The 27263-nt window shown below is 46.0% G+C and overlaps 1 protein-coding gene across 2 annotated transcripts in view; it reads left to right on the top strand.

The window, feature by feature from the left end:
* LRP4 (LDL receptor related protein 4) overlaps positions 1 to 27263 on the top strand; it is a 46901-nt gene that overhangs the window by 7057 nt on the left and 12581 nt on the right. For both annotated transcript variants that reach the window (XM_051964304.1, XM_051964305.1), the window contains exons 5-34: positions 669 to 797; positions 1379 to 1498; positions 1744 to 1869; positions 2855 to 2980; positions 3549 to 3683; positions 3856 to 3981; positions 5196 to 5426; positions 5660 to 5816; positions 7107 to 7324; positions 8239 to 8415; positions 8670 to 8792; positions 10445 to 10653; positions 10830 to 10911; positions 12820 to 12925; positions 13519 to 13720; positions 13882 to 14071; positions 14664 to 14795; positions 15475 to 15615; positions 17456 to 17542; positions 17979 to 18150; positions 18270 to 18432; positions 18579 to 18804; positions 19299 to 19602; positions 20105 to 20323; positions 21091 to 21225; positions 22146 to 22254; positions 22736 to 22880; positions 23141 to 23254; positions 24138 to 24270; positions 26627 to 26694. In XM_051964304.1, the coding sequence (XP_051820264.1) occupies positions 669 to 797; positions 1379 to 1498; positions 1744 to 1869; positions 2855 to 2980; positions 3549 to 3683; positions 3856 to 3981; positions 5196 to 5426; positions 5660 to 5816; positions 7107 to 7324; positions 8239 to 8415; positions 8670 to 8792; positions 10445 to 10653; positions 10830 to 10911; positions 12820 to 12925; positions 13519 to 13720; positions 13882 to 14071; positions 14664 to 14795; positions 15475 to 15615; positions 17456 to 17542; positions 17979 to 18150; positions 18270 to 18432; positions 18579 to 18804; positions 19299 to 19602; positions 20105 to 20323; positions 21091 to 21225; positions 22146 to 22254; positions 22736 to 22880; positions 23141 to 23254; positions 24138 to 24270; positions 26627 to 26694 (4605 nt within the window). The remainder of the gene's footprint in view (positions 1 to 668; positions 798 to 1378; positions 1499 to 1743; positions 1870 to 2854; positions 2981 to 3548; positions 3684 to 3855; positions 3982 to 5195; positions 5427 to 5659; positions 5817 to 7106; positions 7325 to 8238; positions 8416 to 8669; positions 8793 to 10444; positions 10654 to 10829; positions 10912 to 12819; positions 12926 to 13518; positions 13721 to 13881; positions 14072 to 14663; positions 14796 to 15474; positions 15616 to 17455; positions 17543 to 17978; positions 18151 to 18269; positions 18433 to 18578; positions 18805 to 19298; positions 19603 to 20104; positions 20324 to 21090; positions 21226 to 22145; positions 22255 to 22735; positions 22881 to 23140; positions 23255 to 24137; positions 24271 to 26626; positions 26695 to 27263) is intronic.

Raw genomic sequence — 27263 nt, 5'->3', positions numbered from 1 at the left:
TTGATAAATGTGTGTATATATGTATGTAGAGAGATCCAGAAATCTAGATGGATGTCTAGCTATCTCTATATATGTTATGTAAATACTTTGTAGTGCTAGACTACAGTCTGGCACAAATAAATAAGTATAAAAATAAATACATATATACTTTTATCCTTTGTCTAGGGTCAACCAGTCTAGAATCAATAAATAAGTATAAATATAAATGCACATATGTATTTTTGTCTTGGGTCAACCAGTCTAGGATAAATAAATATGAAAATAAATACACATATAATTATGTTTGAAGAGACTATCCATAATTAAGAGGATCTGACTTCCCTCAGTCAGAAGTTTGCTCATGAGTTGAGCAATAAGGAACTGTGGGATTCTAAAACAAAGGGATTGGGATTAAGTGCATTCGAGGCACCGGGGCCAACTGGTACAAAGACCTGGAAGTGAATTAATCGCTGAGCATGTATTAAGCAAAAAGAAGGCAGTCTTTGCTCTCAGAGGGCTGAATTAATATAATAGGATTTATATGAAATAAATGGAGTGATATTTTGGGGGGTGCTAATAGCTAGAAGAATTAGGAAAGGGCTTCTTGATGGAAGCGAGCTGAGCTCTGAATGGAGTAAGGGCCTGGAATGCCCAGGCCTGAGACTGTTGCCCCTTGTCCATCCCATCAGCCTCGGCAGTTCCCGCTCCCCCCTGCAACCTGGAAGAATTCCAGTGTGCCTATGGCCGATGCATCCTGGACATCTACCACTGTGATGGGGATGACGATTGTGGAGATTGGTCCGATGAGTCAGACTGCTGTGAGTTTCCTTTGGTGGGAGGTGGGCACAGGATGGGCAGTGGTTATGGATGTGGGCATGGGAGGTGGGCAGAGCCCATGGGCATGGTAGGTGGGCACGGGAGGTGAGTGGCAAGGGTGTTGGAAAGGGTCTAGGATGACTAGGTAAAAAGTGACGAGTGGGGCAGGGCAGTCTTGGGGACGAATCTGAACTCTAGGAAGCCTTCTTAGGATATTCCCCAGTTCTCTCAGCCATTCATTCCCTTAGTCATTTGTTTGTTTATCCGCCATCCCTTTCTGTTCACAAATATTTCTGGGATCTGCTCTGTGGGCCAGGCCCCTTGTAGGGCCCAGGCTAGGAGATTCACTTTCTGAAGTTTGTCCCAGGGGCGGCTAAGGTGGCTGGAAAGGCTCAAGTCACAGCAGCTTCCTACCTTCATGACCTCCGGCAGAGCCTCCTTGGGCCTTATGTTCCTCATCCATAAGATGAGAGGCTTAGGCGAGATGGCCTCTGAGGACCCTTCCAGCTTGATTCGCAGGATCCTTGGCACTGGGGGGTAACTCGTAACCTTTCTCCCTTCTCTTTGCCCAATCCCCGCCTAGCCTCCCACCAGCCCTGCCGCTCGGGGGAGTTCATGTGTGACAGCGGCCTCTGCATCAATGCCGGCTGGCGCTGCGATGGGGATGCGGACTGTGACGACCAATCCGACGAGCGCAATTGCAGTGAGTGTAGAACGGTCCTGGAGGGATGAGGTGGCTTATGGGGAAAAGGCTGGAGAAGGGGGGAAGGGACGATCCATCTTGGCCAAGCTCCAGATTGGGGAGAGGGACTGGCTAAAGGTATGGGGAGGGGGAGATGGCTGGTTAAGCTTGGGGGAGGGGCTGGTTAAGGTTGGGGGGGAGCTACTTAAGGGCGTGGGGGAGGAGAAGCTGCCCCTCACCTAGACCTTCCCTCCTGCCTCCTCCAGCCACATCCATGTGCACGGCAGAGCAGTTCCGTTGTACGTCTGGCCGCTGTGTCCGGTTGTCTTGGCGTTGTGATGGGGAGGATGATTGCTCAGACAACAGTGATGAAGAAAATTGTGAAAACACAGGTTAGGCTCCTCAGCCCTGTCTTTGGCCCCTTAACAAGCACCCTTTGATGTGGGCAAGATGGGACAAAATTGATGCTGTGCATCTTGGGCCAGGAATCTGCAATGGCCATAATTCATGGTTTAGCTTTCTTTCTCTGGCCCTTTCCCCAAGGAGCATGGATTGTGATATCATAATATCATGGATTTAGACCAAAAGGGAGCTCCTCTAATCCCCTCATTTGACAGATGAGGAAACTGAGGTCCTGAGGTCCAGGGAACTTCTGGCCTACAGGTCGTAAATGTCAATGGTAAGATCTGAATCCAGGACCTCTAACTCCAAAGCCAGAAATACCAGTGTTAGAAGTGTTTGTTACTTTCTGTTGATATATTTATTTCTAGGTGTTTATTTTAAGTATTTAGTTGATTTCCTTTTTTGTTTGTTTGTTTGCTTGTTTAATTAATATTTTTCCAGTTGCATTGAAAACATTTTTTTAACATTTGTTTTTAAGATTTTTGAGTTCTAGGTTCTCTCCCTTATCAGTTGTGGGTGAGGACCCACAATTAAGAAAGCACATGTGAGGTTATGCAGAACATTTCCATAAAAATCAAGTTGTGAAAGAAAACATAGATCTCCCACCCTAATGAAGATAAAAACCCTTAAGAAAAATTAAGTCAAAAATAAAGAAAGAAATAGAGAGAGAAATAGAGAATGTTTCGACTTGTATTCAGATACAAGAAGGATTTCCTTCTAAACCATTTTTAGGATTATATCATTACTACCTCATGTCATGAGTGCCTTACCACCTCACTCTCTCAAACCCTAATGGAAGGTCTGGGGATTCAGTCTTACCAGATCCGTGCCTTGCTCTGGAACACACACACAAACACACACACACACACACACACACACACACACACACACACCCTGATTCATCCAAATCCCAGTCCAGCTGTTCCCTCTCTTGCCAAAGCCCCTCTGTGATCTGTGCTGTCTCCTTCTCCCTAGGAAGCCCTCAGTGTGCCTCCGATCAGTTCTTATGTGGGAATGGGCGCTGTATTGGACAGAGAAAGCTATGTAATGGTGTCAATGACTGCGCTGACAATAGTGACGAGAGCCCTCAGCAAAATTGCCGTGAGTGTCTCCTGGCGTGGGAGTGCCTTGTTGTAAGTTATGGGGGAATCTGGCGAGTTGTGAGTGTAGAAATGGCTAACCCAGCTCTTCCAGTATCTTCATCTTACAGATGAGGAAACTGAGTCCCAGAAAGAGGAACTGATGTAGAATCACACGTTTAGAGCTGGAAGGGTCTTCCAAGAGCACATGTTCCATTAGTTTCATTTTCTGAATGAAACTGAAGCCCTTCCAGAGGAAAAGATTTGCCCAACATCCCAGAGGTAGTCAATGGCAGACGTAAGATTTAAACTGAGATTCTGATTCTAAATCCGGTGATCATTTGCCCGAGATCACATAATCAGTAAGGGAGTCGATGAGTCAGAATTTGAACTCCAAACCCAGCCCCCTTTGTGTGATACCCATCTAGCAGGGCTTCCCTTGCTATACAACAACCAGGGCTAACAGGGAACCCTCTCGAGGGACTCTTCCAGCTAAGGGAGCCATTCTCCATGGTCTAGGGGAGTGCCGAGCCGGCTCTCCTTAGGGAGCATGTTGGGCTCAGCTCCCATCTCTGACTTGACTGGCACAGGGCCTCGGACGGGTCAGGAGAACTGCAATGTCAACAATGGTGGTTGTGCCCAGAAGTGCCAGATGCTTCGGGGAGCGGTGCAGTGTACCTGTCACACCGGCTACAGACTCATGGAGGATGGCCGTTCATGCCACGGTGAGGCAGGATGCTTGGAAGGAAAGAGGTTCAGTAGGTTGTTGAGAGTGATGGGCGGGCTTTGGGTCCCGTTACTTAGAATGCAACCGGATGTCTAGGCGGGCGAACCAATGGATTAGGGTGGAAGTTGGACAGAATGAGAGTTCTCTGATGCACACTCTTTTCCCCATAGATGTGAATGAGTGTGCAGAGGAGGGCTATTGTAGCCAGGGATGTACTAACAGCGATGGAGCATTCCAGTGTTGGTGTGAGGCTGGCTATGAACTCCGACCTGATCGGCGAAGCTGCAAGGCCCTGGGTAAGAGGAGCCAGGGATGGACCCTGTGGGCAAACCTTCCTGAGGCAGCACCAGTTAACTTTCTGGGCTCTAGTGGGTAACCTAACCCCCTCTACCATCTTCCAGTTCAGAGAGCATCTGTTTAGTACCTACTGTATGCCAGACATTGTGCTATGTACGGGGGGGGGTACAAAGACAAAAATGAAGCTGTTTCTGATCTCAGGGAGCTTACCTTCTGCTGGGAGGATAAAATCTGTACACAGACAAGTAAACACAAAGTAAATTCCAAGTAACTTTAGTGTGGTGAGAGGCCTGATATCTCCTCCTACCTGAGCCAAGCCTTGAAAGAAGTGCAAATGAGGAGGAAGCACATTCTGGGAATGAGGGATAGATAGTGGAAGCAAAAGCATGGAGGTAAGAGATAGAAGATGGAGTGCTTTGTATGCAAGGGGCTCCTCTCCAGTTGTATGGGATGCTAAAGTGTCCAGGGAAAATAATAAAAATGAAGTCTGTAAAGAAAGACTGGAGCCAGAGTAGGGGAAGGAACCTTAACTATCCAGTAATAGTTATAAAAACAATAATGATAATTATAGCCCTTGGAGCTTTGTAAGACATTTTCTATCTTATCTAAGCAGTAATAGGGAGCCACATTGGCTTTTTGAGCAGGAGAGTGAGAGGAACAGATGTGTATTTAGCGAAAATGGTTTTAGCAGCTGTATAGAAAATAGACTGGAAAAGCCAGAAAGACTCTGGGCAGGGAGACCAGTTAAGAGGAAATTGTAATAATTCAGACTTGAAATAGAGTAATGGCCATATTAGTAGGGAGTAGGAGAGCAGAGGAGGATGCTGAGGTCCTAGCAAGTTAAATGAATTACCCAAATACATAAGGAAGCCTCAGAAATAGGACTCTGACTTCAGATATTATTGAGATGCTTTTGCAAAGTCCTTTACAAAGATTAACCGAACTATGGAGCAGCTATTCTTTCAACGAGATGGGAGAGATAAGTGGGAACACCTTTGGATCTGAGAAAGGAGTTTCCAGGGTGTAACTGTAGCTGAAGGTTTCTTCTAGCTCTGCCTCTCCTACCTTGAGGTTTCAAGCACAGGCTTTTTGGGTCCCATGCTCTCAGGTGAGGGATTTCCATCTAATGTACCTGGATGACTAAAGTAGGCCCGGGAGGCCCGGGACAGACCTGGAGCCTGGGCTTAGGCCCCGTCTCTCTGCCGTGTCCCAGGGCCGGAGCCCGTGCTGCTCTTCGCCAATCGGATTGACATCCGGCAGGTGCTGCCGCACCGCTCCGAGTACACACTGTTACTCAACAACCTGGAGAATGCCATCGCTCTTGATTTCCACCACCGGCGGGAACTTGTCTTCTGGTCAGATGTCACCCTGGACCGCATCCTCCGAGCCAACCTCAATGGCAGCAATGTGGAGGAGGTGGTGTCGACAGGCCTGGAAAGTCCAGGTAAGGAGAATTGAGTCTGGGGTGAATGGGAACTCACCAAAAGGAAGAATATGGCAATATAATTAGCTGAAGTGAGAGGTGTGTACTGTGGGCCAGGAAGCTAAGATACCACCTAGAACTTGAGGGTGAATTGACCAGAATAGAAAGATGGAAGAGTCAAATGGTAAGACTATGGGAACATGGGCTGGATCTCCTGGCCCTCAAGCACTCTCTCCCTCTCTATACTTTTTCAGGGGGGCTGGCCATCGACTGGCTCCATGACAAACTGTACTGGACAGACTCAGGCACTTCTAGGATTGAGGTGGCCAACTTGGATGGTGCCCATCGGAAAGTGTTGCTGTGGCAGAACCTGGAGAAGCCCCGGGCCATTGCCTTGCACCCCATGGAGGGGTGAGTAAGAACCTCGACCCCCTACCCACTAACCACTCTGCAGAGCAGAGGCATTGGACCCCCGTCTTCCTGGGTGGGGGGATTTCCATGTAATGGGCCTGGAGGGCTGAAGTAGGTTTGAAACCAAGAGGCAAACTGGCTCGTGAGCACTGCTCCTATTCCAGTCTGGCAAAGATGAAGGATTCCTAAAGCAGGGACTACTCCATGGCGGGAGGGGACTTGCCTACAGGAGCCACGGTCATGGTCCTTCTTGGTGCAGTGATGGAAAAAAACGGCCTCATAAAAAAGATTCTGCCTTAGATTTTGTGTGACTTCAGGGAAGTTATTGATCTCCTTCTAGCTCAAGGTTTCCTCATAAAGTATAAATAGCACCTGTAATATTACAGGCTGATAATAATAATAACAAAATAATAGATTTGGAACTGAAAGAAGTTTGAAGGTCAACAACTCCAATCCCATCTTTTTACAGATGGGGAAACTGAGGCCTAGAAAGATTAAGTTACTTGTGCAAACTCATATGTCTAGAAAATTTCTGAGATGGGATTCAGACCCAGGATTTCCCGACTCTTCCTCAAGTTCAATGCTCTATATTCTATCCCAAAGGTGTCTAAGACACAACGTTCCCAAGTACAACCTGAACTAGATTATCTAAATAAAAATACGATAAAGCATAGATGATGTTAATTTGTGATTTTCTAAGTCAATATATAATCTGTAGGAACCTTTTGTCCAGGTTAGTGGCCCCTGTTTCTTTTAAATTTGAGACCTCTCTCCTCCATCTTACTGTAAAGGACAGATGAGATAAAAGACATGGCAAACCTTATAGCATACTATAAATGTAATTATTACATTTTATTTATTTACATTTTATTACATTATTGCATTACATTTATATTACATTACATATTATTTAGGGATTAGAAATTGAATCTATGTTTTCAATGTTATGAAGAACTCCCATGAGCACACTCCCTCTGTGCAGGTTGGCACTTTTTGTGCCAAGTATAGTCCCAGAGCGCTGCTACTCAGAGCGCTGAGAAATGCCCAAATTCCTCCTTACAGCCAGTGTGTAAAAGAGGCAGGATTTGAATCCTTATCTTTTAGCCTACACCACAATGGCATCCATTCTGTCACTCCCACCAATAATCTTAGAATAATGGCAAATGCCTTGTGGACATTGAGCAAACGGTTATTGGAATAAATAATGTTTTATTCATGATTCCCTCCATTTTCCCTGGGAAATGGGCACAGACTTTGCCCACCTCACAGCCACCTTTCTTCCCTTTCTAGGACCATTTATTGGACAGACTGGGGCAATACCCCTCGCATTGAGGCCTCCAGCATGGATGGTTCAGGGCGGCGCATCATTGCGGATACTCACCTTTTTTGGCCCAACGGGCTCACAATTGACTACGCCGGACATCGAATGTACTGGGTAGATGCCAAACACCATGTGATTGAGCGAGCTGACCTGGATGGAAGTAACCGCAAAGCTGTCATTAGCCAAGGTGAGCTTTCTATTTACTCCCTTTCACTCTCTTTCCTTCTTCTATCCCTCTGAACCCCATAGAATCATCATAGAATCAGAGCTAGAAGAGACTTTGAAAATCATTAAGTTCAGCCTGCTCATTTTATAGGTGGGGAAATTAAGGCCCAGAGATGTTACAGTGATTGCCCAGGTTCCACAGCCAGTAAGTTTTCTGAGCTGAAATTTGAATCGAGGACTTCCTGAGTCCACATCAGTCAGTTTATCTATTGATAAATAGATTTTAGTATTTAGTAAGTGTTTACCAGAGGTGTGCTAAAGTCAGCCGATACTGGAGCTGATTGTTAAATTTTCACCACGATCACTTACACCTCTGACATCATCAAACACTTAACCAGAGTTTAGTTTATTGTTTTCTTCAATATATAGGGGAGAAAATGTTAATAATGAAGATTGAATATAAAAGTGTGTTTTTATACACATATATGCAAATTATATATATATATATATATATATATATATATATGTACATGTAATTTGCTTATTTATTTTCCTTCTGAGAGCTGATTGTTAAATATTTACCAGCAAGCACAACACTGATATTTACTATGTATCAGGTTCCAAACTCTAAGGTAGCAAATGGGTTTACATGAAAATTCAGAATTTAGTATCTGTTCTTGAGAAACATTTTTGCTTTTATATTATGTTTCTTCTCCTGTGGAAAAAGCGGTTGGACTCGGTAATCCTAACATCCCTTTCAGCTCCAAGTCACGTGAGCCCATTTGTCCATTCCCGCTGGGTACTGGGAACTTCAGCAGAGAACAGATGCCCCACATTCTTTTTGCTGAGAGATTGAGCTTGAATTAAGTAGTGTTGGGTCCAGGAGCGGTGGCCCGCCAGGGCTCTGGGCTGAGGGCATTCTGGGCCTTTTCACAGGCCTCCCGCATCCCTTTGCCATCACGGTGTTTGAGGATAGCCTCTACTGGACGGACTGGCACACCAAGAGCATCAACAGTGCCAACAAATTCACTGGAAAGAACCAGGAGATCATCCGTAATAAACTGCACTTCCCCATGGATATCCACACGCTGCACCCCCAGCGCCAGCCAGCAGGTAGTCACCTTCTGGGCAGCCAGCCCAGCCTGCCCCTCAGCGCCTCCCAAGTTCTCCTCTGGAGATTTTCCCAGGGCCCCTTCCTCCAGGTGTCCTTGCCTTAGCTGGGGGAACCCAAGGTAGCGACAGGCACGAGGCAGCTGCCCCCTCTGCTGGTGACTGCAAGGAGCACATCTCTGAGCTCTCATCCCCTCCGCCTCCTGTCCAGCCTCTGGACTCATGGGGCGGCCTCTTAACCTGGGGTATTTGAGCAGGGAGAAACCGCTGTGGGAACAACAATGGAGGCTGCACCCACTTGTGCCTGCCCAGCGGCCAGAATTACACCTGTGCCTGCCCCACTGGCTTCCGCAAGACCAGCAGCCACACCTGTGCTCAGAGTAAGTGTTTGGGGAGGGGACACCCAGCAGGGATTCTGGGGGCAGGACTAGACCTGTGGCCAGGGATGTGGAATGAAAGGATTCTGAAGGCTCCCAGCCGCTGCAGCTTTGGGGTCCCTAGAAATAGCTTGTGTTCTTCTGGGTCTTAGGGGCAAGCAAGACTTGAACTTGATCTTACCTGTTAGTCAGTCAGCATATTTTAAGTGCCTACTGTGTGCCAAACACTGGCGATACCTAAGAGATACTCCCTGCCCTCAAGAAGCTTACAGTCTAGCAGGAGCCAACACATGGACATATATAAGTACCTTGGACAGATCACTTAATCCTGCTGAGCCTGTATGCTTATCTGTAAAATGGGTGTATAGGTACAGCTGCAGTGCCTCCTTTTTAGGTTGTTATGAAGAGGCAGCGTGGTAGAGAGCAGTGATTGGAGCCAGAGGACCATGGGCAGTCAGGAGGACTTGGGTTCAAATGCTGCCTCGCATGGTTACTAGCTGGGGGCCTCGATTCCCTAGCTGTAAATGAAAGATCTGGCCTTGGCTCGGTGGTCTCTGAGATCCCTTCCAGCCCGAATCTGTGGTCATGTCAAGGGAGGCGATGGGAGTAAAACTCCATAAACTCTGAAGTGGTCTGGCAAGGTCAGCTCCTGGCGGGAAGAAGGAAACCAGCCAAACTGGCTTATTGTGCTCCAAGCAGCAGAAGGACTTCCCTGGGGGGCCATGTCTGCACGTCTGTTATAAAGGGGCAATTAGATGCAGCTAGAAATTGGGGGGGAGCCTTCCACCCCCTATATCGATCTTCTCTAAACTCTGGCATTTACATAAGAGTATTCCCGGCATCCAAGAGGCTCCTAAGGGTTCTAAGATCAGGGCGTTTCTTTCAACCCAGAGACCGGGGAGCTAAAATTGAGCCTAGCAGTGGTGCTGAGCCATGATAGAAACTTAGTCCACGTATGTCAAGGGACTATGAATGAATGAATAAATGAGTGATTTCCTCTATCCTGGGCCAGAGATCCCTTGAGCTCCTGCTTTTTTTTAGATTGTAAGCTCCTTAAGGGCAAAGTTGGCTCAGCATAGTGCCTGGCACATAGTAGGTGCTTAATAAGTATTTATTGATTCCCCGAAGGGGACAGTCTGAGCAAAGTTATAATCAGTATTTGCATTGCTGCATAAAATGTCTTGGTTAGGGTCACTCCTGTGTAGCCCAAGCCGTGACTTGCCTTAGATTATAAGACTCTACAAGGGCCCAAGGCCCTTTTGCAGCCAAACCACTGGAAATAATGGGACTTATTTGGGGTAACTCCCTCTTAAAACGGCCGTTTTGTGTACTGGCACAAGTCCAGGGAGGGCCAGGAAGCTTCTTCTCAGAATCAGTGCTTGGTAAACCTTCCAGTCCTAAAGTCAGTTATGATCCTTACTTTCTCCATTTGATCCCCAGATTTTATCTAAGTTTGCCCTGTGCCCAAAGTGGGATTAAGGCTCAGAGTGTAAGGCAGTCGATGGGGCAGAAGGGAATGGGCACAAGGAGGTCGCGTGGCCCCAGGCAGGTGGCGTGATTAAGCCAGATGTCACGCAGGTGATTGTCTGTGTCTGTCACTGTGTTGTTGAATTTAGAAGATTAAAAGAAGACCCCCCCTTTCGGCCTTTGATCAGGTCTTGACAAGTTCCTGCTTTTTGCCCGAAGGATGGACATCCGTCGGATCAGCTTCGACACGGAGGACCTGTCCGACGATGTCATCCCACTGGCTGACGTGCGCAGTGCCGTGGCTCTCGACTGGGACTCCCGCGACGACTATGTGTACTGGACCGACGTTAGCACCGACACCATCAGCCGGGCCAAGTGGGATGGAACGGGGCAAGAGGTACGGGCGGCCGGAGCGGCCACGCCCCGGGGGGAGCGAGGTTTGGCGTCAGCCTCCCCCAAGTAGTTCGACGGCACTAGGTCTCCGGACTGTCGTCAAGCTCAAGGAACAAGGGGGGGTGGAGCCACGATTGGCGGCTCAGCCCAGTTGGTGATACTGCTTTGCTTCTTACCCAGGTGGTAGTAGACACAAGTTTGGAGAGCCCCGCTGGCCTGGCCATTGATTGGGTCACCAATAAACTGTACTGGACTGACGCAGGTATGTGCAGCGAAGTAGCCACGCTGGTCTTGGAGAACTCAGGAGATATTTTTACCCCCAGGGTCATCTGAGCTCAATCCTAAGCCTTTGATCCATGTCAAAGCAGCCCAGTGCCTCAGGAAGGGGATCTTAACCTTTTTTGTGTCATGGATGCCTCTAACAGTCTAATGACCTTTCTCAGAATCCTATTTCTAAATGTAAAAATTAGGGTTACAAAGGATCTCGGAATAAAGATGTATGTTTTCCCCTCCAGGTTCACAGGCCCCATGAAATATATCCATATTCCCTTTGGGAATTCTCAGGTCCAAGTTAAGAATCCCTTCTCTGGAATAAAATGTATTTTAAAAGCCTTTCATGATACTGCACCATCCTCATTTTCCAGGATGATTCCACATTGTACCCTTTATGCATTTATATTCCAGTCTGTTAGATATACTTGCTGTTCCCCATACAGAACACTCCATCTCTTATTTCCATGTCTTTGAACAAGCTGACCTGTGGTGATTTTCTTCTTTTAAATATAATAGTTCTCTGTGGGAGAGAGCAGGTTTCTCGGGGAGGTTTTCTGGAGGCAGTCTTAGTTTCAGTTCAGATCAATAATTACCCCAAAATGCAGCCAGCTGGTAAAAATGCAAATGTGTATTTTCCCCTTCCTATTTAGCCCGGTTAGTTGAGGCCTATCTCTGCTTGGTTCTAAGAGTTCTTGCAACTTGTCCTTTGCTTCTGCCTCTGCTTTCTTCAGTCTCTAATTCAGCACCAAGTTGAATCTGTCTTGCCTCGGAGAGAGGGCTTCTGGCTCTCAATCTCCCAGAGTGCTCCTCTCCGACCCCAGTGAATGTTCCAAAGTAAAACTCCTCACTCAGAGAGGGCTTCTGGCTGAACTCACTTGACGCTCCCTCTCAATCTAAATTCAACTGAACTCTCTTCTGCCACCAGCCAGCCAAGTGGAAAATGGAATGAATCTCTCTAATTGGGCCTCTGCTTTCTTCTTATATATCAGAGAGTGGGATTATGGGTTTTCTCCCATAGTGCTCTCTGCCCTTAAGAGCTTCAAGGGAGGTGTGAATTCGGATATCTCATACTAAACCCTGAAATCTCCCAAACGTGTGAACTCCACAAGCATTGTATCAATTAGTTCTACTTAGTACTTTGTTTCAGGTTCTGGCCCAAAACATCTCTTTGTAAGATCAGATCAATAATCTATCCACTCTAATGAGTTAGCAGTTTGTAAAGATTCCAGCACTGACCCCCATGCCTGAAATACCCCCTCTCCTCATTTCTATGGGAAAAATCCCTAGCTTTCTTCGAGGCTCGTCCCATGGGCCTCATCTTACACAATATCAGCTGCTTCTCCCCCAGGAAATTACAGTGCATTGATTTTTTATATTTTATGTTTGTTTTTATCTGTGTCCATGTTATTTCCCCCAGTCCTTTCACCTTGATGGCAGGGTCTATCATCATTAATATTATTAATTAATAATATTTAATTGATTATATGTAGTAATATTAATAAATAGTTATCAAGTGAATGAATGGTTGTGGGACTGGTCAAGGAAGCTCCATCTTGGATTTGGGCATTTCCCAATCTCATTGTTTTTCCTCCATAAATGTCCCAAATGGCTATTTGGGAGGCAAGTCAAAAAGGCAGCTCCTGGTCCCTCTTTCCTCCCTCCAGTCACTGGTGTGGGTGGGAGCTGGGTGGGAACATCTACTGGCCACGCATCTTGCTCATCTGTGTGGTCGGCCGCCTCGGATCTTGGCGTAGGAGAACACCATCAGTGCCAAGGCCCTTTGAGAAGGTTGGGCCAGAGCGGCTTTGCATACCAATTGGATGGGACCAACTGCTTTGCTCTCCATCTCTCCTCGGGCTCTGGGCGACTGACATTTTTATCTCCCCCATCTTGGCAGGCACAGACCGAATCGAAGTGGCCAACACAGATGGTACCATGAGGACAGTACTGATCTGGGAAAATCTGGATCGCCCTCGGGACATTGTGGTAGAACCCAGGGGCGGGTAAGTCTCTCCTGTTCAAGCTGTTCTCAGAATATCACTTGGCCTTCTCTCCTTTCCTCTTTCGCTTGTCCCCCATTATTATCTGAATTCAGTGGGACCTAGAATCATCAAATAGTAGGATCATGAGTTCAAATCCTTTCCCAGACACTTTATAACCCTGGGTAAATCTCGGATTCAATTATTTCATCTGTAAAATGGGAATAATAACACTTACCTCACAGGATTGGTATGAGGATCAGGTGATAAAGTATTGAATTTCTTTGTAAACTTTAGAGTACGATATTAAAGCTAGCTATTATGATTATTTTTATCATCATCAATTGAGAACTTAGAGGCCACCTAATCCAGCCTTCTTATTTTTAGGATGAGACCCAAAGAAAAATGAATTGACTCTTCACACTTATTACAGAGGTAGAATTAAGTGAGCCAGCACTCAAATCTGGTCCAATCACTCCAACTCCAGTTGGTCCCATACTTTTAAGAGACTGGAACAGAAAAAGTCAATAAACTATACAACTTGTTTTCTTGAGGAGAATTAGATGCTTAGGTGAGAGGAAGGAAAGAAGCAAAACACCTTTCTGGCCTATACCTAGGTTCATGTATTGGACTGACTGGGGTGCAAGCCCCAAGATCGAGAGAGCTGGCATGGATGCCTCGGGCCGTCAAGTCATCATCTCTTCCAACCTGACCTGGCCCAACGGACTGGCCATCGACTATGGCTCCCAGAGACTCTACTGGGCCGATGCTGGCATGAAGACCATAGAGTTTGCTGGGCTGGATGGGAGCAAGAGAAAGGTGAGGAGGGGGTGGAGAAGCTCAAGAAAGTGGAAGTTCTTGAGGGCAAGGAAGGTTTCAGATTTTGTCCTATATCCACCTTTGAAATGCTGGAGATAGTAAATAAGAGGCCCCACCTTTTTCATGTATGGAAGTGATGAGAAGTGTTGGGGGGTTGGCAGGTGCTGATAGGAACCCAGCTTCCACATCCTTTTGGGCTGACCCTCTATGGAGAGCGTATCTACTGGACCGACTGGCAGACCAAGAGCATCCAGAGTGCAGACCGGCTGACGGGTCTGGACCGTGAAACACTACAAGAGAACCTGGAGAACCTCATGGACATCCATGTCTTCCATCGGCTAAGGCCCCCAGGTGAGCAGCCTCTTGGGCCAATGCAGCCTGCTTCCTTACCCCCCTACACTGCTAATAAGTAGATGGATGGATGAATGGATGGTTACATAGATGGACAGATGAATGGATATAGACAAAGAAGTAGATAGATAGATAGATACATAGAAAAAAATGAAAGGAGAAAGAGACAGACAGAAACAGAGAGAGAGAGAGAGAGACAGAGAGAGAGAAAGGAAAGGAAAACATTTATTAAGTGCTTCCTAGTTTTAGGCACTTACTAAGTTCTAGAGATATAAATATAAGAAAAATAAAAAGATAAGACAACACCTGCTAATCCTCCTAATGGGAGTTAGAGAGAAGAACTGAAAAGCAAAATGAGAAGGTGAGGGCTGCAGGAGAAAGAGGATTGAAGCCCATAGAAGAGTGACCATGATGTAAGGGCATCATAAAATGGTGACCCAGGTGCAAGACTTAACAATCAGGATCATCATCTGGGGGTGGTCATCTTCAGAGGGCAAAGGCTACCAGTGAGAGGATGGAGAAGTAAAGTGGGAGAGGAGTAAAGAGGAGAAGTGATTCATTCGACTGCTCTTTCCTTGTCCTTCTTCCCCAGTGCACACTCCCTGTGCTGTAGATAATGGGGGCTGCAGTCACCTATGTCTTCGATCCCCACATCCCAAAGGTTACAGCTGCACCTGTCCCACGGGCATCAACCTTCTGCCCGATGGCAAGACTTGTTCATCTGGTGAGTGCATAAAAACCTAAGATCTGGTGGTCTAGAGACTTCCTTACCCAAGGATAGGGCCCAGTGAAGTCTAAGAAGAAATTCTTTAGTGAGCCCCTCTAGAGAAGGGAGGAGACCTTGGGGAGCAGACAACTGGAGTATTGGGGGCTTCTAGGAGAAAAAGCTGAGGTGTTAGAACACACCTCCAGAGCACAGAGAGCTCATGATTCCGAATAACTCTTGATAGCCCCATGAAAGAAAATTTAGCTTTTTTTAACTTGGCCAAAGGGCAGACCTGGCACCAGTTGGTAAAAGTTGAAAGGAGAAAAATTGAGATGTGATATAAGGGAAAATGTCCTAAAAGTTAATACTAATCTAAAAAAGAATAGGCCACAGTGGGAAGTAGTGAGCTTCCCCACACTGGAGATCTTCACCACTGAAGCTGCTTGAGTATTCATTGTGTGTGGTCTAGTCACTTTTAAGTTAAGGTCACTTTTGACTCTAACATCCTGTGATTTGGAGGAAGATGCTGTAACCTTGGCCCATGGCTTAGGAAGAAGGAAACCTCTGTCCATGCTCTTTGAGTTTGAAGGGAGTTAGTTGAATGGGGTATCTCTTTCCACCCACACCTGAGCAATTTCCCTGAAAGGCAGGACCACGGACAGAGGCGGTTTTCATAGGACAGTCTCAACCATTGCAGGCATGAGAAGCTTCTTGATCTTCGCCAGGAGAATAGACATCCGTATGGTCTCCCTGGACATCCCATACTTTGCTGATGTTGTGGTGCCGGTCAACATCACCATGAAGAATACTATTGCCATTGGGGTGGACCCCCAGGAAGGTCTGTATGTTCCCTAAGCGGGGGGGGGGGGGAAGAGGAGGGGATAAAAAACCCTACTCTTTTCCCTAAAGCCAATGGAGGCTCTTTTCTTAAGCTACTACTCAGAGTCTGAGATTTGTCTTGATGATGAGTCTTATGGAACTGTGATTGCTCATTATTTTGGTCAGAATTCCTAAGTCCTTTAAAATTATTTTTCTTTATAATATCATTATAATCATATAAACTTCTCTCGGTTCTGCTTATTGTTCATTTCTTATCAGTTTGTATAAGTCTTCCTAGGTTTTTCTTTTTCTTTTTTTATTATTATAGTAAATATTTTTATTTACAAGATAGGTCATTTTTCAGCATTGATAGTTGCAAATCCTTTTGTTCCAACTTTTCCCCTCCTTCCCCCCACCCTCTCCCCCAGATGGCAGGTTGACCAATACATGTTAAATATGTTAAAGTATAAGTTAAATACAATATATGTATACATGTCCAAACAGTTATTTTGCTGTACAAAAAGAGTCAGACTTTCAAATAGTGTACAATTAGCCTGTGAGGGAAATCAAAAGTGCAGGAAGACAAAAATAGAGGGATTGGGAATTCTATGTAGTGTTTCATAGACATCTCCCAGAGTTCTTTCACTGGGTGTAGCTGGTTCTCTTCATTATTGAACAAATGGAACTGGTTTGAAACATCTCATTGTTGAAGAGGGCCACGTCCATAAGAATTGATCATCATATAGTTTTGTTGTTGAAAGGTATAATGATCTCCTGGTCCTACTCATTTCACTCAGCATCAATTAATTTAAGTCTCTCCAGACCTTTCTGAAATCATCCTGCTAGTCTTTTCTTACAGAACAATAATATTCCATAACATTGATATACCACAATTTATTCAGCTATTCCCCAACTGATGGGCATCCATTCAGTTTCCAGTTTCTGGCTACTACAAAGAGGGCTGCCACAAACATTCTTGCACCCACAGGTCCCTTTCTCTTCCTCCTAGGTTTTTCTGAAACACTCCTTTTATCATTTCTTAAAGCACAGTAGTGTTCCGTCGCATTAATATACCATAACTTATTCAGCCATTCCCCAATTGATGGACTTTCCTTCAGTTTACAATTCTTTATCATGACATAAAAAGTTACTATAAATACTTTTGCATTTATTAAGTGAGCATTTTGATAACCACTGGGAATATAAATAAAGGGAAAAAACACAATTCCTGACCTCAAGGAGTATTTGAATGTAAATTCAAACGAAGAAAGCAACATGAAAATAACTAGTTATGTACAACATATAGACAGAGTAGATGGGAGAAAATCTCAGAGGGGAAGGCACTAGCAACTGGGAAAGTGTGCCTGGGAAAGGTATCCGATAGAAGGTAAGTTTGAGCTGAGTCTTTTTTTTTTTCAAGTCACTTAATCTCTTTCTTTTTTTATTAAAGCTTTTAATGTTTAAAACATGTGCATGGATAATTTTTCAATGCTGACCCCTGCAAAACGTTGTGTTCTAATTTTTCCCCTTTTTTCTTTATTCCCTCTCCAAATGGCAAGTAATCCAATATATATTAAAATAAATGTTAAATCCAATATACACATATATATTTATACAATTCTTTTGCTGCACAAGAAAAATCAGATCAAAAAGAAAAAAAAATGATAAAGAAAATAAAAACAAAAAGAGTGAGAATGCTATGTTGTGATCCCCACTCAGTTCCCACAGTCTTGTGCTGAGTCTTGAAGGAAGTTAAGAGGCAGAGGTGGGAAGGAAGGGTATTCAAGTGAGGCAACCACAAAGGCCTTGGAGATGGGACTGAATAGGAATTGAGGCTGACTTAGATTTTCTTCCTTCAGGAAAGGTTTACTGGTCAGACAGCACGTTACGTAGGATCAGCCGGGCCAACCTGGATGGCTCCCAGCATGAGGACATAATCACCACAGGTGAGACTGGCTACAACCAGCTTAGTGGGATACAGAGAAGGCTAAATTTGGCGTCCGGGGCCCAAATTTGAAGCCTGATTGCCACTGACAAATCCTTGCAAAATTGAGCGTATCACCTACTATTTCTGTTTCCTCGTCCATAAAAAGAAAAAGTTGAATTAGATGAAGAGATAATATGGTCCAATGGAAAGAGCACTGGGTTCAAAAGCTTGTTCCCTGTGTGAGCAAGTCACAAGGTCTCCTGGAGAGTCACAGAGGCTCCTTCCAAATCTATGATCGATTACCGCCAAGATCCCTATTGACCCTAAATCGATGCTTCTGTGAAAGCTTCGCCAAGATTTTGGTTGGGAAGAGAGAGTCGTGGGGGATCTGGCAACTGCTGTCCCTTCCCTTTGTTCTCATATAGAACCTTTTGTGATCCTTTTGGTCTTTCCAGGATTACAGACCACCGACGGGCTGGCAGTGGATGCCATTGGCCGCAAGGTGTATTGGACAGACACGGGAACCAATCGGATTGAAGTGGGCAACCTTGATGGGTCCATGAGGAAGGTGTTGGTGTGGCAGAACCTGGACAGCCCACGGGCCATTGTGCTGTACCATGAGATGGGGTAAGACCAGGAAAAGGGGGCTCCAGGGACTTGCTTGATTTTATTCCGGTCAGGCACTGGCTGTGTTTTCTGGCCCACCTGGAGACACTCGCTTCACCTGGGGCTTCTGCATCCCCCAGGTCTATGTACTGGACAGACTGGGGGGAGAATGCGAAGCTGGAGCGTGCCGGGATGGACGGCTCAGACCGCACGGTGCTCATTAGCAACAACCTGGGCTGGCCCAATGGGCTGACAGTGGACAAGGAGGGCTCCCAGCTGCTCTGGGCGGATGCCCACACTGAGGTGGGTAGCCCTTAGTGGGGCAAGGGAATAAAGGAGGGAGGCCTTCTAGGGACCGGGAGAATCCCAAGCTAACTGGTTTAAGGGCTTCCTGCCCCGGCTGTCTCCAGCCCTTTCACGTCCTCTCCCATCTCCTCCTTCCACTTCAGCGCATCGAGGCCGCCGACCTCAATGGAGCCAATCGGCGCACACTGGTATCACCTGTTCAGCATCCCTACGGCCTCACCCTGCTCGACTCTTACATCTACTGGACGGACTGGCAGACCCGGAGCATCCACCGTGCAGACAAGGGCACGGGGAGCAACGTTATCCTGGTGCGAGCCAACCTTCCTGGTCTCATGGACATCCAAGCTGTGGACCGACAATGGCCGCTGGGTGAGCTGACCACTGGTGCTTTCTGTCAGCTGCTTTCCGGGGATATCCAGTGGGAGCCCAACAGTACCTTATTACCCCCATTTTACAGAAAAACAAAACTTCGGGCTAAATTGACTTACCTGAATTGCTTTATTTGAATTCAATAGATTGGAAGCTCTCTGAGGATAGAACAGTCTTTGCCATTTTTGTGATCCTGATATTTAACTGAGATATTGTGCTTGGCACACAGTAGGTGCTTACTAGATGCTTATTGAGTGATCACCTGACTGCTTTCTAGTGTCATGTGGTATTCCCTCTGTCTGTGACCATATTAATAAGGGCACGGGTCTCCACTTGGCCCACCTGGAGTCATCCCAGAGGACTCCCCTTTCTGCTCCACCTATGGAAATGACAGAAGTTGGCTGCAGAGGACCGAATGCTCATGACCTGGAGCTTTTTGGCTTTGGCCAGGGCTCTGGGGTGGACACTAATCCTGCTGTTCCTTCCCCCATTAGGCACAAACAAATGTGGCCCAAAGAATGGTGGCTGCTCTCACCTGTGTCTGCCCACACCTTCTGGCTTCTCCTGCGCCTGCCCCACGGGCATCCAGCTGAAGGGGGACGGGAAGACCTGTGACCCCTCCCCAGAGACCTACCTGCTCTTCTCCAGCCGGGGCTCCATCAGACGCATCTCTCTGGACACCAACGACCACACGGACGTGCACGTGCCCGTGCCGGAGCTCAACAACGTCATTTCCCTGGACTATGATAGTGTGGACGGGAAGGTTTATTACACGGATGTCTTCCTGGATGTCATCAGGTAGGGGTGTCCTGGGCCCTCGGATGGTACCCAAGCCTCCCTTCGTCCAAAGTAGCTTTCCCTTCCTCCTGCATAGGGGAGATCTTGCTTTATATGGAGTCACAAAGGGGCCAGAACTTGGCGACGCACCGGAAACTGGACAGTCGGTTCTCCTCCCTGACTCCTGTGTTATGTTCAGGGGCAAAAACATTTCACTTCGCCTGACAATGGAGCATGGCCTGAACCCCTGGCTCATGGGATACTATAAATTCATAGAGACATTCTGTCTTCTCTTACCTTCTTCCTGGTCCCTACTTTTGTTCTCCCTCACAGGCTTCAGGAATTACTGACCTGCCTCCTGCCCAGACCCTACACTCCCAAATTTCAGGGAGTAGCTTGGGGCGATAAATCTAGGGGACATTCACTTCTTCTAGTTGTTATCATTACAAATGTTAGTGATTATTATCGAGAATGTTCTGCTAAAACCCAGACCCTCCCCTAAGCTTGAATCCATGTCCCCAAGGCGAGCCGACCTGAATGGCAGTAACATGGAGACCGTGATTGGGCGCGGGCTTAAGACCACTGATGGCCTAGCAGTAGACTGGGTGGCCAGGAACCTGTACTGGACGGACACGGGTCGGAACACCATCGAGGCCTCGAGGCTGGACGGCTCCTGCCGGAAGGTGCTGATCAACAACAGCCTGGATGAGCCCAGGGCCATTGCTGCCTTCCCCAGAAAGGGGTAAGTCTGAAGCCAGAAGAAGGGGGAGCCAGCCAGTGTAGGGAGGCTGGGGCTTATGGAAGCTTGTGTGGCAGGGCAGGTGGGGGGCCCCTGGCACTGGGAAAAAGAAACCTGCAGTAGCATCTCTGGAGATTCCATCCAGCCCAGAGTTTCTCCACTTACTAGGAACTTCTTCTAGGGAGCTATGAATTACACAAGCTTCTTTTTTTATTTTTTTAAAATGGCAAACAATTTTATTAATATTTCTTTTCTCAACCTAATGTTTAATTTAATTTTATTTATTTAATGTTAAAATTTAATGATGGACGCTATACAGCAGCTCATGCATGGCCACAATTGAGCAAGTGTCTGCATTTAAAAATTCTTAAACTGATTTTTTCCAGTAAAATATGTTTTCTAATATATAACGTGGCTCTTCTGTAGATATTAGATGGTCCATTAGGGAAAGTTCTTTTTTTTTCTTTTTTTCAAATAAAGCTTTTTATTTTCAAAACATATGCATGGATAACTTGACAACATTGACCTTGCATAGCCTACATAAGCTTCTTCTTGCAGCTGTGTGGCCCCCAGAAATTATTTAGAATGTACACAGTACAAGGATGAGTCTCCTAACTCCTCCAAGTTCTGGCGACCAAGAACACTGTCCCATGAGGAAGAATATTAGAGAGCCACTAGTTTTCCCTATCACCTCACCACGCCCCACCATATTCAGACACCCCCCCTCTCCCCCTTGCTGTGTGGGGACTCACACGGCTGCTTTGGCCTAGGTACCTCTTCTGGACAGACTGGGGCCATCTGGCCAAGATCGAGCGGTCAAACCTGGATGGCTCCGAGAGGAAATTACTCATCAACACAGATTTGGGCTGGCCCAACGGCCTCACCCTGGACTACGATACCCGAAGGTGAGCATCCTTCTCAGATGCTGGGCGGGGAGAGTGACCGCCAAGGAATTCCAGTGGCCATCACCTCCCAACCCAGCAGCCCATTCTGGGTTTTATTAGGGAGCTGGAGAAGAGGAAAGGGAGGGAAAAGAGGGGAAATCAGAAGCACCTGCCTAGAATAAAGGGAAGGAGAGAGAAAGCCTGAAGCTGTTGGTAGCCATGCAGAAGTGAAGAGGAAGAGTTAGAAGAGAAGTCTCTTGAGAGGAGGCACTATTTTATTTTTATCTTTTTATCTCCAGCACTTAGAGAGTATCTTTTACTATTATTTAGTTATTTTTCAATTGTGTTCAATTCTCCGTGACCCCATTTGTGATTTTTTTGGTAAAGATACTGGAGTGGTTTGCCATTCCCTTCTCCAGCTCATTTTACAGATGAGGAAACTGAGGCAGAGTGAAGTGACTTGCCTAGGATAATGCAACCAGTCGATTTCAGAGTTAGTTGTTGAACTCAAATGTTCTTTGTTCCAAGGCCAGCTGTTTATTCGTGATGCTATATTATACCTTTGGTCTAGTAAGGTGGGCCCTTGATAAATGCTTATCGAGTTGAATTACAGTGAACAGAAGATTTGGGGTCTTTCTTACATCACTTCTCTCTTTTGCTCCTAAAGAAGTGAGTCTGTATGTTGGGGTCCTTTCTCAAGCTGGGTTCAACATATGGTATGGCCATAGTGAGTAAGGGGGAAAGCATCCCTCACTCCTGTATTTTCTCTCCTTTTTACTCATTAACCAACCACCTGTTCTTCCTCTTTTGTCCCAAGGCCCAGTCTGCCCCCCTTCCCCACTCATGATGTAGGCAATAGCTCATTAGGGGGAAAGCCAGGACTCTTGGGAGAATTCTGAGCCCTGGTTACCTTCCCTCCTTTCCCTTCTCCTCTCCCACAGGATCTACTGGGTGGATGCTCACTTGGACCGGATTGAAAGCGCTGACCTCAATGGGAAGCTGCGGCAAGTCTTGGTCAGCCATGTGTCCCATCCGTTTGCTCTCACCCAGGTAACACAGGTAGCCCTGGAGGTGGAGGGGGTGGAGTAGCAGAAGTCTCAGAACCCTTAAGGGTCAGCATTTCTATGGACTTCTTGGGTCGGGGTCATAATTGCCCAGCTGCGTCACCATATTACAAATGCTACAGGTTTGGGGGTATCTGCCCATGAGCTGAGACCAGATAGCATCCCTTTCCCGCTCCATCATTTGGAGCATCTGGGCTCCACCCTGACTCCGAAGACCTTTGGGGATGGCTCTGATCTTTATTGACAGAGTCTCTGCAGGCAAAGAAGTGATCCACCAAACATGGGGCACTAGAGAAAGTGTGTGTGGGGTGGGGTTGGTTATAACCCAAAAAAATAAGGAAAGATCAGGTCAGGGCCCCCAGCTGAGAGAATTCCTTCTTGGCGTCCATTAGGATGAAACTAGCTCTAGCTGCCTGGTGTTACTTGAGTGACCCCTCCCCCTCTCTTTGGTCCCCCTTATCGAGCAGCAAGACAGATGGATCTATTGGACGGACTGGCAGACCAAGTCAATCCAGCGTGTGGACAAGTACTCGGGCCGGAACAAGGAGACGGTGCTGGCTAACGTGGAGGGGCTCATGGACATCATCGTGGTCTCCCCACAGCGGCAGACAGGTAGCGGCTCTCCCTCCTGCTTCCTCCTCATTAGCGGGAACAGCCCCTGGGGGCTCTTAGCGCCTGTGAGGCTTTCCAGAGATGGCTGGGCTGTAGATTTAGAAGCTCTCTCCAGCGCCAAGGGTAATACTTAGTACCTAGTAGATTCTGAATACTGTTTATTAAATTGACGGAATTCAATTGCATCTTCTTACCTTTCTGGAAAAAAAAAAAAAAAGCAGACCCGTTCCTGATTGGACGCTTGATTTCTCTGTCCTTAGGGACCAATGCCTGTGGCGTGAACAACGGCGGTTGTACCCATCTCTGCTTTGCCAGAGCCTTGGACTTTGTCTGCGCCTGCCCCGATGAGCCTGATGGCAGGCCCTGCTCTCTAGGTGGGTAGTGAGCAGAAGAGCTCCCCGAGCACACGCAAGTCCTTGGCAGGATTAATACGCTTCTGCCGCATTCTCCCTGACCATCAGCAAACGATAGGATGCTCGCATTTCAAACTTAGAGCCAGAAGGGGCCCTGGAGGCCGTCAAATATAACGCCTCTCCTTTTTACATATGGGGAAACTGAGGCACCCTGGGACTTGCCCAAAGTCACACCACAAGTAAGTGTTTGAGGCAGAATTGAACCCAAGCTTAGCTTCCCGCAGCCTGTTTCTCATCTCTAAAATGGGGTCAACAATAATACCTGTCCTGGAGAGTTGTGAAGATCAAAAGGGGGTAGCGCAAGTAAATCCCTTGCAAACCCTAAGCTTTTTATAAATGTGAACTCCTGCTGGCCATGTGATATGAGCCTTTCTCCGGGGTCTTTTTGCTTGTTTTTAATTTGCCCGTTGAGTGTGAACCTCAGTGACACTGAGACAGGAATAGAGTCCAGACTCAAACCCAGGCCTTTTGGCCTTCTCTCTCCCTAATGTCACTTAACCCACCCTGGCCAGAACTATCAGAATTGGTGTCCAATGGTATAAGTCTAAAGAACTTAAGTTTAGGTTCAAATCGGATGCGTCTGGCCTCTGCTCTTGGGCAAGTCCATTTCTCTTCCCTGAGCCTCAGTTTCTCCATCTGTAAAATGAGAAGAGTGGACTAGCTGGCCTCTGAGATCCATTCCATGTCTACATTATGATCTCAGAAGGAGATAGCACCTCCTTCTGAAGGAACCTGGGACAGAGCCTTGCTCTTTTGTCCCTTAGCCCTTACTTGTGCTGCCCTGGGAATTTACAGCGGAGGCTTCCGGCCTTCATGTCACATTCAAATTCCCCTTCCTCTTTAGTGCCAGGCCTGGTGCCCTCAGCCCCCAAGTCCACCAGCTCCAGTGAAAAGAGATCCATGGCACCCAACACCCCACCTACCACATCCCGCTCCACGTCCAGGACCCACACATCCGCGGAGGAATCCGAAGAAAGGTGGGTAGCATTTGGAAACAGTGGGGAGTGGGGTTGGAGGTGTAGCTCAGAAGCAAGGAAGACCGAGTCCTCCGTCCTCAAGCGCCGATCCGTTTCACCAGCGGCAGAACCCAGAGTCCAGCTGGAGAATCCCTGCTTCCAGGACGCGGCTGGCAGGGTTCCCAGCAGCCTAGAACCACAGATTGGAGCTAGAGGGAGCTCAGGGGCCTCCTGGTCTCCTCCCTTCATTTTACACATAAGGCCTTCATCTTACATGTCTCCTCTATCATACGAGCGAGCCCCCTGAAGTGTAGGGGCTGAGGTTCCAAGGAGCAATCCACAGATGGAAGATTTCAATGCGGGTCTTCCAGGTCCTTATTCACGCCACAGCTATTTCTCATTAGGGCAGCAGATCACACTGAAATCCATCTTTTGGTGAACACTTCTTCTCCAACCCTGAGGGAAATAATATTGTGCTTACAGGAAATTCATTCAAAAAACAATAAGTGAGATACCTCCGTGGCTAATCTATCGGGCCCTCCTCCCTCTATTCCTTCCATATTTGCCTTTATTCTATAAGTTTCATTTGGGAAGGCTTCCCAGACACCATGCTTACCATCGAAGGAAGCGGCTATCAGCTGCTACCGTGTAGACAAAGCCTCAATGTTTCATGATTTGGGCAGAAAGTTTTTATCCAGGCAAGGTTACAACAACCTCACTTTGGGGCTGTACACCTATGTCCCCCCACATAAACATACACTCCATTATGCGTTTTTCTAGAATTTCATAAACTTAATACAATAATTACTGTTAAATATATAAGCTTAAAATATAAACACAATATAGAATGGAAGTTAAAAAAAATACAAATACTTGAGTATAGTCCAGTGCCTTTCTCAACTTTATATCAACTCCCATTCACTGCTTAATCTAATTTCTAGTTATTAGTAGTTATTTATCCCCCAACCATTGTTGGAGTCAAAATTATATCAGGGCATATACATGGTTCCTGATTCTGGCATTTCGGTGCCTTAGGGAAGTTTAGAATAAAATATTTCCCTATTTCACAGGTAATTTTCCTCCAATTTTTTCAGAAGAAACCTCTAACTGCTTACTTACAACCTAACAGAGAAGCAATATTAAATTATATTTTGAACCCTCCTTCATGCTATAAAAGCAGTGGCGAAAAAGGAGGATGAATCATATTTCAGGAGAAAATGTAATATATTTAAAAGCCTATGATGATTTTTTTTCCCCTAAGATGTTTATTTGGCAAGTAGATTAATTATTCGTCTGTGAGCTCTTCCTTCTTTTCTCCATTGTGTTTTGTCATAATTGTGGAGTTCTACTAACCTCAACTGGCTTTTAACTCACTTCCAAATTTGCTTCTAATTTTTAAAGAAACAATACCTTTTTTTAAAATAACTTTTTATTGACAGAACCCATACCAGGGTAATTTTTTACAGCATTATCCCTTGCATTCACTTCTGTTCTGATTTTTCCCCTTCCTCCCTCCACCCCCTCCCCCAGATGGCAAGCAGTCCTTTACATGTTGAATAGGTTACAGTATATCCTGGATACAATATATGTGTGCAGAACCGAACAGTTCTCTTGTTGCACAGGGAGAATTGGATTCAGAAGATAAAAATAACCCGGGAAGAAAAACAAAAATGCAAGCAGTTTATATTCATTTCCCAGTGTTCTTTCTTTGGGTGTAGCTGCTTCTGTCCATCCTTGATCAATTGAAACTGAGTTAGCTCTCTTTATTGAAGAAATCCACTTCCATCAGAATGCATCCTCAAACAGTATCGTTGTTAAGGTATATAATGATCTCCTGGTTCTGCTCATTTCACTTAGCATCAGTTCACGTAAGTCTCGCCAGTCCTCTCTGTATTCATCCTGCTGGTCATTCCTTACAGAACAATAATATTCCATAACGTTCATATACCATAGTTTACCCAACCATTCTCCAATTGATGGCATCCATTCATTTTCCAGCTTCTAGCCACTACAAACAGGGCTGCTACAAACATTTTGGCACATACAGGTCCCTTCTTTAGTATCTCTTTGGAAAGAAACCATATCTTTAAAAAAAATCCAAACATATCTTTAAAAGCACACCTTAACACAGTTTTCAAAGATCGAGTCCTTTGTAGCCATTTCTCCAAAGCTTTGACCATGGTCTCGCCCTCTGGCCAGGTTTTTCTGGAGTTGTTTCATTTGTATTTAAAAACCACCTTTTTGGAATCTCTCTTATCAGCTTTTTGAAATAACTTCCTGATAGCTCAAGACACTGCCTGGCCCCTGCCATGGAAGAAAGGAGAAATCTGTCTTGTGCTCGGGTAGCCTTAATTCTCTGTTTTCTTGTGCCCCACAGCTGCTCAGAGAAAGACGGTCGCCAGGGCCTTTGTGCACATTCCAATGAGGCTGTACCTGCTGTTCCAGGTGAGTAAAGGAGCTAGAACTTGAGGATGCTGGGAATGACATCTTCCTTTACTTTCTTGGGGAAAATCTTTGGGGGCTAAGAAGCCCATCCCTTAGAGAGGGCATACTTTTATTGTTAGATATTCTTTCTCAGTCTCCTAGATGCTAAACATGGTTTCTTTCATTTTCAAAAAAAAAGAAAATGTTAATGATTTTTAAAATACGACAATCATTTCCCAGCATATCTCTCCCCATTGCCCCTCTTCATTGAATCCTCTCTTTTAATAAATAAAAGATTAGGAAAAATATAGCCAACAATGATGGCAGCCAGGTGGCCTCTTGAACAAAGTTCCAGATTTAGGATTAGAAAGATCTGAGTTCAAATCCCGTCACTGACTCTTATGAACTGTTTGATCCTGGGGCAAGGCATTTCACCTTTTCAGCCTCAGTTTCTTTATCTATTAAAAAAATAATAATAATTATAGTGCCCATTTCAAAGAGCTGTTATCATATTATATTATATTGATATATATTGATTATATTGTATCAAATGATATAACATATAGTGCTTTATAAGCCTTAAATTGCTT

Source organism: Antechinus flavipes, chromosome 6 (genome assembly GCF_016432865.1).
Source record: "Antechinus flavipes isolate AdamAnt ecotype Samford, QLD, Australia chromosome 6, AdamAnt_v2, whole genome shotgun sequence".
NCBI classification, from domain to species: Eukaryota; Metazoa; Chordata; class Mammalia; order Dasyuromorphia; family Dasyuridae; genus Antechinus; species Antechinus flavipes.
This window is presented reverse-complemented; position numbering and strand designations above follow the sequence as displayed.